The sequence below is a fragment of the Phocoena phocoena genome, chromosome 8, assembly GCF_963924675.1.
Source record: "Phocoena phocoena chromosome 8, mPhoPho1.1, whole genome shotgun sequence".
Taxonomy (NCBI): Eukaryota; Metazoa; Chordata; class Mammalia; order Artiodactyla; family Phocoenidae; genus Phocoena; species Phocoena phocoena.
The window spans coordinates 55,054,103-55,066,707 of record NC_089226.1 but is presented as its reverse complement, the minus strand read 5'-3'; the positions used below and the strand labels follow the sequence as shown (position 1 = coordinate 55,066,707).

Genomic DNA, 12,605 nt, shown 5'->3' with positions numbered 1-12,605 from the left:
CATAAAATGAAAAAGAATTGAGCTTACATGACAAAAATGAAAAAATTCACTAATGGAATCATATCCTAATCAATTTCCGAGAGGGTTTATATGAATTTTTAAAAAGTGTCGAGTGTACCATCTAGAGTAGCTATATACCAAGAGCACTACATTTTTGCTTATTAATGACTGCTTGCTTGCTGGAGAATGACAATCTTCAATATATGTTACATAGTTACTTAGCAATTCTTGGCACTCAAAATGTTAATGATAATTTAAGAGTGAAATATTTTGAAAACAAATTATTAAGTATACACATAACAAAAGAACTCAGTTTAAATACATTGATAGCAAAGGGTCTTGTCTTTCAGGACTGGTATAAAAACAATGAAGTAAATCAGCAGTTAGCTTGCCACTTCCAAGGTAGGTTTACAGGTACAAACTGGGAATGGTGGGTAAAATAGGAATGGAATTTATTCTAAGAAAGTTTAATAACAGATATTAAGCAGAGGACTAGGTAGATACAGAAGGTATGCAGTCTTGGCATTCTTGCTTCTTGGGAGAACCAGGATGTTAAAACAAGAAGAGGAACTTCACTATTTTTCTCTAGGCTTTGTGTAATTAAATGATGTTCATAATTTCACATCAGTTACAATTATGTCTTATTTTTTATAGTGTCAAATAATTTCAAAGGTTCACTTTTATTTCTTCTAACATCTAAGATATGTATATACATATTAATTTATATATATATATACACACATACATATATATGTTTATTCCATTTAAAAAAAGATCTGGGTCTTTGAATACTTGTCCTATCACTGTGAGGCAATGCCATGAATCAGGGACCTGTTTGTTCCACTGTGTTGGTGAAGGGCAGTTCACAATTTTTCCTGAATATTAAACTTGTAAATTCATTAGGTTCCTTTCAATTCACAAACATAAGCTAAAAAGGCATTCCTTGTGACAGAGGAAATTCCATCAGTCCCACTTAAAAATAGCTAACATTTCCCCACCTTTTAAACTCTAAATAACAGTAAAACACCTACATTTTTCTTAATATATGTTCTTTGCCCAAATGCATATTATGGGATGGGTTCTATCAACCAAAAAGTAAAAACTGGAGTTTGTAATGTCCTGTTAATTTATTTAAAAATCTTTTTTTCAACAACTTCTTTAGCATTTGAAGTCCTTGATTCTTTGGTAGATCATTTAAAAAAATTATCAGTAGACATGAATTTATTCTAAATGAAACTCCTTTTAATTCTCGGAATCTGCAACCTTGACCAACTGGAAAAAGATGTGCCAAGGAAACCTGACCTCAATAAATCAGGTATATTCTTGAGAACGTCGCTGCCATCATTCTCTAGTAATGTGCCAACAACAGAAAATGTTTACACGAAACACTATTTCATCAGCACAAGTCTACAAAACCAAAACATGTTATTTTCAGTCTCAGTTCTTTTCACATATTTTAATTCAAAGTTTCTGCTTTGTGAAAATTTGTCTAGTTTTCAAACCTTTACAGAAACTGCAAACTAAATATTCTGAGTACTAAACTACATCTCCCCTTAATATATTTGCTATAGACTGTGGAGTTTGATACTGGGAGTCCAATTTGTATTTCCAAAAAGGGGGTTTAAAGTATTAAAGGACTCTATTACATGGCAGCTATTGGGAGCCTAAATCCATGGTTAGTACTCTAATTACAAGGATCCAAAATGTTCTAAACTCTAGATGAATTGCTGCTTTCCTATACTCTGTCCAGTTCCTAATGACTGAATTATGTCTTTGGAAATAGAAAATTCACTTTTTCCTACATTTTGTTCTTTTTTAACTTCTTCAAAGCATGTTCAGAGTTAGTATTTCAGCAACCACAGACTCTTTGAGGGACTGAATCTAAACACCAAGCAGCAGAATTGTTTTTGAACTGTTCAACGTTTAATCAGCCATAACTAACCTACCTGCATGATAGCAATTTGTAACTATCAGGTGCTTAGACTGCACTCTTTGTAGATGAAGCATAGTTAACTGGTTTAATCAGAATGTGAAGGGAATTCAAAGGGAAACACTATCAAGTTCACAAACACTGAATTCAAGTTTGGTAAATAACAGGCAGCAAAAATGGTATCAATGTCAGTGGGACATTTGCTAAATAGAATACTCAGTCCTTACTAAGATAAAAATTACCTTTTGCTCTCTATAGCAGAAGAGTAAAAAGAACTCCTTATTTCACATTAGGCATCCTGTAAAATAAATAATCTACCCATTTAATACTTCTTCTTGAAATTTGCTTAACTGAAGAAAACTAATAGGCTGAAGCAGAAGCTGGTGTGTCCAGAGGTAGAGAGAGGGTACATGGGAGTTTCTGCACCTTAGTGGCTTTACCCGGCGGGACTAAAATGGTCGCGGGAGACTGGGGGCAGGATAGGCCACCTGCTCATTCTAACCACTTACCTTGCATTAATAGGAATCCTTCTATTGCCTGCCTGTTTTAGATAGTTAAAAAGGCCAACATTCTTAACTGACTTTCAAATAAATGAAACAAACCTAGCCAGAAAGCAGGCTTGGTAAGTGAATGTGGCTCCTTACGTAGCCCTACTCACTGTGAATGTAAGCCCTTCCCTCCCTTCTGGTGGAACACTGTCTCAAAATAAAAACCACAACTTGCTTGGAACCACATGCTATTGGTGCATCCTATTTTCAGGCTGCTTTCATTCTTTTATTTTTTATACAGATACATATACACTGCTAGAATCAAAGCAAAAATATCAATGGGTAGGTACTACAGAACTAAAGTGAAACAAAACAAAAAAACCCAAGAACCAACAAGTGAAAAACAACAGCTATAAACTTTCAAGGCCAAAAGATAAGATTTAAGGGCAACACCTGTGGAGAGAGGAAAAGGAGTATAAAGTTTCTAGAGAGGTATTTATAATGCAAGTCTAATGCCAGCTTTTTAATAATAAAAAAGAGAAGTGCTTTACTACACACTGACTAGCACATATAATGCTTAATTTGGAAAGAAAAATTAATGAAGTTCCTTGGGCCAGCAGCAGATATGGTGTGTCCATTGCCGGCAACAGACACAGCACTGGAACAGAAAACCCAATCCCAGGGCAAAAGTATTCACAGAAGTAATGGCTGAAGGTTTCAGAATATGACAGGCAAGGTTTAATCACAAGTGCTACACTTTGTACAATGTTATTTATGGCTCTGCCTGAAATTTTACAGCTGTAACAGAAACTAAGACAAGTTCATATTTTAGTGTCAATTACATGTTAGATAGTTAGTTAGTTACAAACCCCTTTTTCTTGAAACAAAGGGCTTTATCTTTCTTTAAAGTGTTGAGATGTTTGAAAAGGATGTCATACCTATTAAGTACATTGGCGGTTTTCAATTAATTCTGTATTGGTCGTGTGACTATTAATGAATTTTAATAGAAGTCTAATGGCCAAAGGCCAAAACTACATTCAAACCCTGCTAATATATCCAGGCAGATAGGAAATTCCAACACACACACACACACACACACACACACACACACACACACACACACACACACACATATACACACACACACACTAAAACTCAAACTAAAAACCTCCCAAAGGAACTGCTTTGTTTGTAGACTTCAATTTGAAGTAGATACTAAGGGCAAGAATAGACCAGTTAAAATTCACCTGAAAATCCTTTCCCCTTCTACAAATGTGCTAAAATACTGCGGTCAGCTTAGCATCCATCTGTTCATGTATGTTATGTATAGATGTACTTGTTTTAAAATGATATTTCAGATATTTAAATATTAAGTGGCCAGAAGACAAGAGTTACACTATCTGCAAAGTTTACAGTCCCCTCGGTCCTTATGAAAGACCACACTCATTTCACTAATAATTCTCCATGACAGCATATTAAAGGCCACCTCATCACCACTGCATAAAGCTGGTTTAAAAATTTTTTTACTAGCACAATCTGGTTGTCAAAGCTTCATTATACATTTTACTGTACAAATGCTTTTCAGATGGTTTTTTTTTTTAAACAACAAACTCTGCTATAAGAGAAACTTAGGTTAGAGTTTTTTACGATGGTACTTTTTCAGTCTCTTTATTAAGTGTGGTTATCTCCAATAGTAAACAAGCTGATTTCATGAATGCTGTTACTAAATGACTTATGTATGATGTTATCTACAATTCTCAAACTGCAATAATACAGACTTGAACTTTTAAGCAGTTTGTTAATCATCATCTATGCCATGAATGTTTAAATATAATATATATTTAATATGAAAAAGCTAAAGCACAAGTGCTTTCTCCCACCCCTAATTCTGTTTTTGGGCCCTCACAGATTCGGAATGCATTCTTATCCACCCTTTTCACAAAGTCAGGAGAGCTCAGGAAATATAAAGTCAAAAATATACAAATCTTTGTTGTTACAATAAGATTTTTTTCCCATGACTGAAATTACCAAGGACCATGAACTTGGAAAAAGAAAATCAAAAGGAATTTACAGCAATTATTTATCTTCAAAGTTCAAAACTGGTCACTTCACAGAAAGACTTCAAGGTCTGTTGAAATTTTTCTTCTAAAAAGTCATTCTGTAGTGGAGTTTTCTAGGAAAAATAAAACAGCTTTTAATAACTGGCCCGCTGGTGTGAGAGCTACCGTGGAATAAATTAGCACAAAAATGGAAAAAAGTCTTATAACTGTTCACTGTTACAGACATAATCAACAAGGTCAGTCACTCTCAAAAGCTCATCTTCCTCCTCTTCTGGTGCCCCTGCCTCCTGCCCACCACTTGTCCCATTGGGGGCCAGGCTTGCACTGGTTGTGCTGTTGTCCTTGGGGGTCTGAGGCTTCTCAGTTGGCTTGCCAATTAAGTTCTCAATGGCTTTGCCAGGACTCTGTCCATTGGTGGAAGGTAAGTCCACTAAGCTATAGTCCAAAGGGCTCCCCACCTTGCCTACATTTTCAAAGTCCTCTTCCTCATCACTGTCTATCCGATAGGGCTTTTTGGTGCTCTCTTGTTCTGAGGGCAGAACCCTGGGCTGGCTGTCATGGGCAGGCTGATCTGCATCTCCATGAGCATTGTCACAACTCTCCTCTTCGTCTGTCTCGATCCGGTGTAGCCGTTTTCGGGATGGTTTACCTTCCTCTTCCTCCTCATCTGCTTCTGAATACTCATCTGTGCTTCGACCCCGCTTTCGAACTGACCGCTTTGATTCTTTAGCTAGCTCATCATCTTCAGAATTCTTGGATATATAGCTCTCTAGAATAAACAGCACATTTAAGCCATTGGCACAGTTAACCATTAACAGAGCTAAGTAATTCTCCTTTAACAGATTTAAGTAATTCTCCTTTTCCTCCCCATATTCATCCCATGTCCTGCTTTCAGACTTGCTTGTACATAACTACTTCCCTTCAATAACTGGCCTTATTTCTCTCTCCTCTCAGTCCCACAACAATGCCCAATGTGATTCACAGTATACTTTGCCTGTGATTTTAGGAAAGAGCAGAATCCTTAAATTAAATGAAGATAGGCTGGTCACAAACTAAGCAACTCCTTCCCACTAGCCCTCAAATTAGGGAGTCATGTAAACATACTGATAAGGAAAGAAACTAAGCACCCAATTCAGGACATCTGAAATACTGCGCTAACTCTTATTTCATGTTATTCAATGTCCTTGGTGGTCCTTAAACGTCTTCTCTTGTTTATACTTGACTCACCTGGTCTCATCGCTTTGCATACCATCCATATGCCAATGACTCTCACATTTGTTTTAGGCAACCAATCCATAGGTTCCAGACTCATGTATCAAACTGCCTGCTCAACATCTATGCCTGGATTTCTAAACAGGCAGAACCAAGCTCCTAAACTTCTTCCTCAAACCTGCGCCATTCTGGTCTCCACCATCTTAGTTATTGGCAACTCTATTCTTCCAATCGCTCAGTCATCCGTGATTCCTTTCTTTCTCCCATCTAACCCAGTAGTAAATCCTATGGGTCTACTTTCAAAGTATATCCATAATTTGACTGCTTGTCACCCCTTTACTGCTACTGCTCTAGTCTCACCCACCATTATCATCGCCTGGCCTATTTCAATGGCCTCCCAACTAGATTCCTAGATTTCCTCCCTGTCCCCTTCAATGTACTCATAATACAGATACCATAGCAAATTAAAATGTAAGTCAGATCATATCACTCCTCTGCTCAAAATCCTCCAATTATTTCTCATCTCACACAGAATAAATTCCAAAGTCTATACAATGGTTTGCTGTACCATCTAATATGGTATCCACTAAACACATGTGGGTATCAACATTTTTTTCAGGTCTTTACTCAAATGTTGTCTTCTGAGTGAGGCATTCCTTTGGTACCCTATCTGAAATTTCACCTACGCTCCTTTTCTCCTTTACTTTTCTCCATAGCATTTATCTCCACCTAATATATCATATATTCTGCTTATTTATCATGTTTATTGTCTCTCTTCCCCCAACTAAAGTAAGAGTTACATGACAGAGTTATATGTTTTTGGTTATTCTTTTCACTCTTCTATTCCCAGTGCCGAGGGCAGTGACTAGTTCAGTAAGTATTTATTTTTAATAGTTGAATTAATGAATTTATATCTGTCTTTAATGACACATGAAGATAAATATACATTCACCCAGATGTTTACTTCCCTCCTTTAATCTCCCATATCCAAACATTTTTTTCCCATGCTCTCCTGGCTTGGGCTCAAACTTAAATGACAAGGATCTATGAAAGCAAATAATCTTCAAAACAGACCATAAACAATGGAGAATTAAATATATAAAAAAGAAGTGGGGGAAGGTAAGGGTTAGACTCATTTAAAATGAACTTGGGAAGAACTCTGGAATAACTACAAAGACTAAACAGATATCACAAGTTCATATTTTAGATCTTTTCCTGTACTTCTGGTATGGGACACAGCTAAAGCTATTAAGAAATAAAAGTTTACCAACTAAAGCTCACTGTTATGGTGGAGAGAGACAGTAGGCACCCTTGGTTTGGAACTGTTCAGGTATTCAGGACATAGAAGGTTATTTCAAAATGAGGGCCATAAATAATAAGGGAGCAGAAGAAATCTTGTTCAGATCATAATTTTCTGATACTCTTCTAGTTTCAATGAAGAATTTAATTATTACAATGAAGACCTTAAAAGTTAGTATCTTATCAAGTATCAGTTATTTAAACTATAAGTTGACCAGGCATAAAATAATGGGCTTTGTCTCAAAGATATTACGGGTTATATTAAATTTCTAAGAAATGGTACAGAATCATCGTCCTGAGTTCACTTTATAATTTGTACTGCTGCCTTGTCCAAACTTCTGTCAACTGGAGAGCTATTCCTTACCTTCACTCTCTGAGCTGGAAAGCCTACGCTTGTGAACTCGTCTGATTTCTTTACCACGTCGTAAACTCTTCTGGGAACCATCACTTTCTGAATCTTCTTTGTAGTTAATTTGTCTTTTCTGGTTCCTCCTTGACCGCCTTCGACGAGTTTCTACAAAATCATCACTAAAACCATCACTAAAATCACTTTCTGTTAAAAAAAAAAAAAGAGAGAGAGAAAGGAAAAAGAAATCAAGCACATTTTTAAAAAAAAATTTATTTCTGGCCGTGCCATGCAGCACGTGGGATCTTAATTCCCTGCCCAGGGATTGAACCTGGGACTGCTGCATTGGAAGTGCAGAGCCTTAACCACTGGACCAGCAGGGAAGTCCCATCAAGTACAAATTTTAATTCCACTAAATAGAAAAGTAGTTAGCTTAGGTTATAAAAATATAAAGCTATTAGGCAGAGTTCAGTCATAACTTTTAAATGAACAGTAACTTTCATGTCTCTCATTTTCTTCTTAATAATATGAGTACATCTGGGGGGGCTTTAATGCCAAACCTCACAAACGTATCCTATTAGCAGTCAATCCTCAAGATTAAAAAATGTTTTACAGGGAATTCCCTGGCGGTTCAGTGGTTAGGACTCCGCACTCTCACTGCCAAGGGCCTGGGTTCAATCCCTGGTGGCGGAACTGAGATCCTGCGTGCGGCCAAAACAAAACAAAACAAAACAAAACAACCCTTTTTACATAATCCTTATCTCATACAACCTAGAGCTACCCAGTGAGCTGCATGGCTGCCACAACTGCTCTTCTTGGTGGATAGTTACTATTTTGCCTCATGATAATCTGCTGTTTCTATATATATGTAGCTGTATATGGTTATAGTCATAGCTTCACAATGTGCTGCAGAGGTTAAACTTTCTAACCACAAAAAACTGATGAGCCTGTTTCAAATAAGTACAGAACTGGAGTTATATTTTTGCCTTTTTTCCATGCGGAATTAAAATCTGCTAAATACAGCTCATGGGACTACTTTAACTTTCAAAGCACTGCTAAATAGCACTATTCTTGTCATGTCACCTCTGATCAATAAACCAAAGTCACACTATGGCATTGTGTCAGAGCAGTTTTTCAGGAATGCTAACAAATTCCACTGAATCATCATACCTAGCTTTGTTTTCTAATGGATTTCAAATATTTCAAAACAGCTAGCCAGTAGTTTAAAGAGGTCCCCACTGGCCAAATCTAGGGCAAAGTGTATCAAAATAGTGATGGTAACATATCATATCCACCGACTGAAATAAGAATCTGTAAGTCCACACTGATACAAAGAAATAAATATATAGGGGAGAAGAGAAAGCTCTTCCTTACAGAACACCAAGTATTAAATATAAAAGGAAGGAAGGAGTTAGAAAACTCATGAATAAATGCTAAAGCTAGTGGGTGAAACATCTGATAAGGAACAGGATATTTACAGTCTCAGAATATCTTCCTATGAATTATTTATTAATTACAAAGGGAAAATAATAGAGAGACCTGGAGGACATACATTAACTCTGTGATATTCTTGCCAAAAATGTATAACTAGAATCTAATCACAAGGATACAAAAACCCAAATGAGGTATGTTTTACAAAATAACTAGTGTGTATTTTTCAAAAATGCTACAGTCAACAAAGTTTGAGGAATATTACAGATTAAAGGAGACTAAAGAGACATGAATAAATGCAATATGTAATCCTGAACTATATACTTGACCAGGAAAAGATGTTTATATAAAGGACAATATTGGGACACCTGATAAAATTTGAATGTATACTGTTGATTAGATAATAGTATTTTATCAGTAAAATTCCTGATTCTGATATTGTACTGTAGTTATGTAGAACTCCACAAGCCTGGCCCAAGTTGGAGATAACCGTGTCTCCTGTCTGTGGCACTTCCTCAGTAAGACGACAGCTACCTATCTGCCAATCCCATAAAGCACTCCTATCTGTTCTTTTACCTGCTGTGCCTCTCACTATTTATTTAGTTAATAGAGATAAGCATAAGCTATAATAACATCAACCACTGATAATTTATAAAAACAATCATAATCACCGATCATGATCTAAATGTTAGAGATAATTGGTGATCTTTCTCTAATAGCGAGACATCTGAGAAAAATGTTCTCAGATTATTAAGAATGATTCCCAAGAAACACTATGAAGGTAAAGTCTAGGCATGGAAACACTTGGCACCAAAAGGATTCAACACAATCCTAAATGAGTCTGGCATGAAGTTAACATATCCATCTGTATCTATCTTCTCAGATGTGCTTTATGTGAAAGATTTAATTAGTGGTGAATCATAAGAATAGAACTCAAAGTTTCATCAGAAAGCTTATATTACAATTGAATGGAATTTTATTTTAAGAAATCTTAATTCCAGAAGTCATAAGAATTTACTGACTTGGTGAGATGTGGATACAAATTATTTTTACCAGAGTCTCTACTATTCTCCTCAGATTCCTCCTCTTCATCATCATCGGAGTACTTTTTCTTTGGAGTCTTTCTCCGCAAACGCCTGCTTTGCCTCATTGGCCGGGAGGGATGTCGCCTTAGTCTTCGGCTACAGAAATCAGTGTCGCTGTCATCATTAGATGGTGGGTCTTCTTCACTTTCATCTGGGTTCTCATCAGATACTACAAACTCATCTTGAGATCTGTCCAAGAGAAACCAAATGAATTATGATGGTACACTTAAAACCGTGAACCCGTTTTTGAGTTCTGAGTTCAAATTCTAACAAGTCCAGTGAATTATTAAGTAACGTTTAATGTAAAATATCCAGTTAACTGTATCAGTTTCCCTGTTTATAAAATGAAGAGATGTTTTGCCCCCTCTCCTTTTTTTTGAAGGAGTTATGAACATGAATGGATGCTGATTTTTGTACGTAAATTGCTTTGGCCTTTTGGGAAGTCCTCCACATACCTCAAATTCAACATGCCCAAAAGTGACCTCATTATTTCCTAACCTACTCCTCTCTTCTGTTCCCTAGCCTGGTATTTGGTACTGTCACCCATCCAGTAATTCAAAGCAGAAACATGGTATTTATCCTAATTTCTTTCTCCCTTTTCATTTCTCACATCTAATCAATGACTAATTCCTCCCAAGTCTATCTCATAAAGATAATATCTCAAACCTGATACCTCTTCTCAGTTCAGGCTCTCATATCCCATCTAAACTACTACAGCAATTCCCCAAAGTCTCTTTAATCTCTACACTCATTTCCCCTCAGTAAATCCTCCGAACAAATGCCAGGATGAATCTTTCTAAAACATAAACCTCATATTAATCTGGTATTTAAAACCATTCAGTGGGTTTTCATCATCTTCAGGAAAGAGTCCAAATTCTTATGCATGACAAACAAAATACTCCATCATCTGGTTCCTTTTTATGTCTTGGCCACATTTCCAGCAGGGCACTTTCTGCTGCTTCCTCAATTCTTCTTATCCTGACACACCAGCAGTTTCCTAAATATTCTATGACGTTTTATGCCTGGCTGCCCTGGACAGGATTTCTCTGCTTAGAATACTTTCTTTCCTTCACTGCTTCTAATCTCAAATTCATCAATCTGCCCAATTCATTCTTAACATTTCAGATAAAGCTTTATTTCTACTCTGAGGCTTTCCTTGACCTCCCTGGATTGATCTGGCCCTTCTCTGTACCCTGACTTATGTTTTAGTAGCAATCATGCAGAATGACTTTTTTGTGGTTTATATGTTTGTTTCCTCCACTAAACAATGAGAGGAGAAACTCTGTGGTATTCTTTCCATACCTGTTCTGCAGGGAAGCCTTTCCTGATCTTCTATACTGAATTACTTGCCCCAACCCAAACCCCTATGGGTCACCAGAGAATAGTTTCTAAATACTCATACCTGTCCACTTCTCACATTTGACTGGGAACCTCTCATGGTCATGGTGGCAGAAGGTGGCACAGAGGTACACCACAAATGAATGCTAACTGCTGTTCATGAAATTTAAATACAATGTTGAATATTAAACCAACAAGCATAGGGACTTCCCTTCCCTGGTCCAGTGGTTAAGACTTGGCACACCCAATGCAGGGGGCCCAGGTTCGATCCCTAGTTGGGGAACTAAGATCCCACATGCTGCATCGTGTGGGCCACCCCCAAAAAACAAACCCATAAAACTTCGTTTTAATCTAGAAAGAACCAAAATCACCATCGCTGAATTTGTTTAAAGTATCCTGAAAACAGATTGTCTATGTGCATGAAGAACAAAAGCTCCATCAGAGCAGGGCCGAGCTTATCTGGTAGGCCTGTTCAAGCCTGGACGTAGAGAATGGGATCTACTGACAGACCACGCACCCATCACTGATCTTGAATTCATCCTCACTCTCTTCTTCATCCAGGTTGCTGTCACTGTCCAGATCATTTAGTCGCCGGCGTTTCTTCCGGCGAGCAGCAGCTGCCCTCTGGGGTCGTTTATTTTCTTTTCTTTCTTCATCCAAAATAGTAGAGATATCTTTGCCACGGTGGCCAGTGATAGTGGAGATATCTTTTCCTCGGCCAACTCCTGAGTCCAGGGGGAAGGGTGTAGGGCAGGTGAGGGGAAGACAGGGAGGGAGAGAGAAAGACAAGTATATGTTTATTAAAAGCTTCCCTTTAATATCTACAGATTGTCCTTAGCAGATTTTCATTCGATTTCTTTATTTTCTTCCTACAGATATGCAATTTTCTCACAACTTTAGCTGACAGAGCTCTCTTTTGTTTATCCTACTAAATAGAAGTTTACTATGTAGAGAACTTGCTTCTTCAAAAATTTTGGTATGATTCACCCTTTTAAAGTGTATAATTCATAGGTTTTTAGTATAGTCACAAAGTTGTGCAACCATCACCACTAATTCCACAGCATTTTTATCACCCCAAAAAGAAACCTCATACCTATCAGCAGTCACTCAAGAATCTCTTCTTGGGGCTTACCTGGTGGTGCAGTGGTTGAGAATCTGTCTGCTAATGCAGGGGACACGGGTTCGAGCCCTGGTCTGGGAAGATCCCACATGCCACAGAGCAACTAGGTCCGTGAGCCACAACTACGGAGCCTGTGCGTCTGGAGCCTGTGCTCCGCAACAAGAGAGGCCGCAATAGTGAGAGGCCCGCGCACCGCAATGAAGAGTGGCCCCCCTTGCCACAACTAGAGAAAGCCCTCGCACAGAAATGAAGACCCAACACAGCAAAAAGTAAAAAATAAATTAAAAAAAAAAAAA

At 37.5% G+C, this 12,605-nt stretch overlaps 1 protein-coding gene and 1 non-coding gene across 2 annotated transcripts in view; both read right to left on the bottom strand.

The window, feature by feature from the left end:
- Positions 1-4,382: 4,382 nt before the first annotated feature.
- RSF1 (remodeling and spacing factor 1) overlaps positions 4,383-12,605 on the bottom strand; it is a 165,327-nt gene continuing 157,104 nt past the window's right edge. The window contains exons 13-16 of the mRNA XM_065881801.1: positions 11,707-11,914; positions 9,820-10,040; positions 7,354-7,542; positions 4,383-5,247 (exon numbers count right to left, since the gene is read on the bottom strand). Coding sequence (XP_065737873.1) covers positions 4,679-5,247; positions 7,354-7,542; positions 9,820-10,040; positions 11,707-11,914 — 1,187 coding nt within the window. The 3' untranslated portion in view covers positions 4,383-4,678. The remainder of the gene's footprint in view (positions 5,248-7,353; positions 7,543-9,819; positions 10,041-11,706; positions 11,915-12,605) is intronic.
- Positions 7,646-7,718, bottom strand: TRNAG-UCC (transfer RNA glycine (anticodon UCC)). The gene has a single exon. It is a non-coding gene; the product is annotated as a tRNA-Gly (tRNA).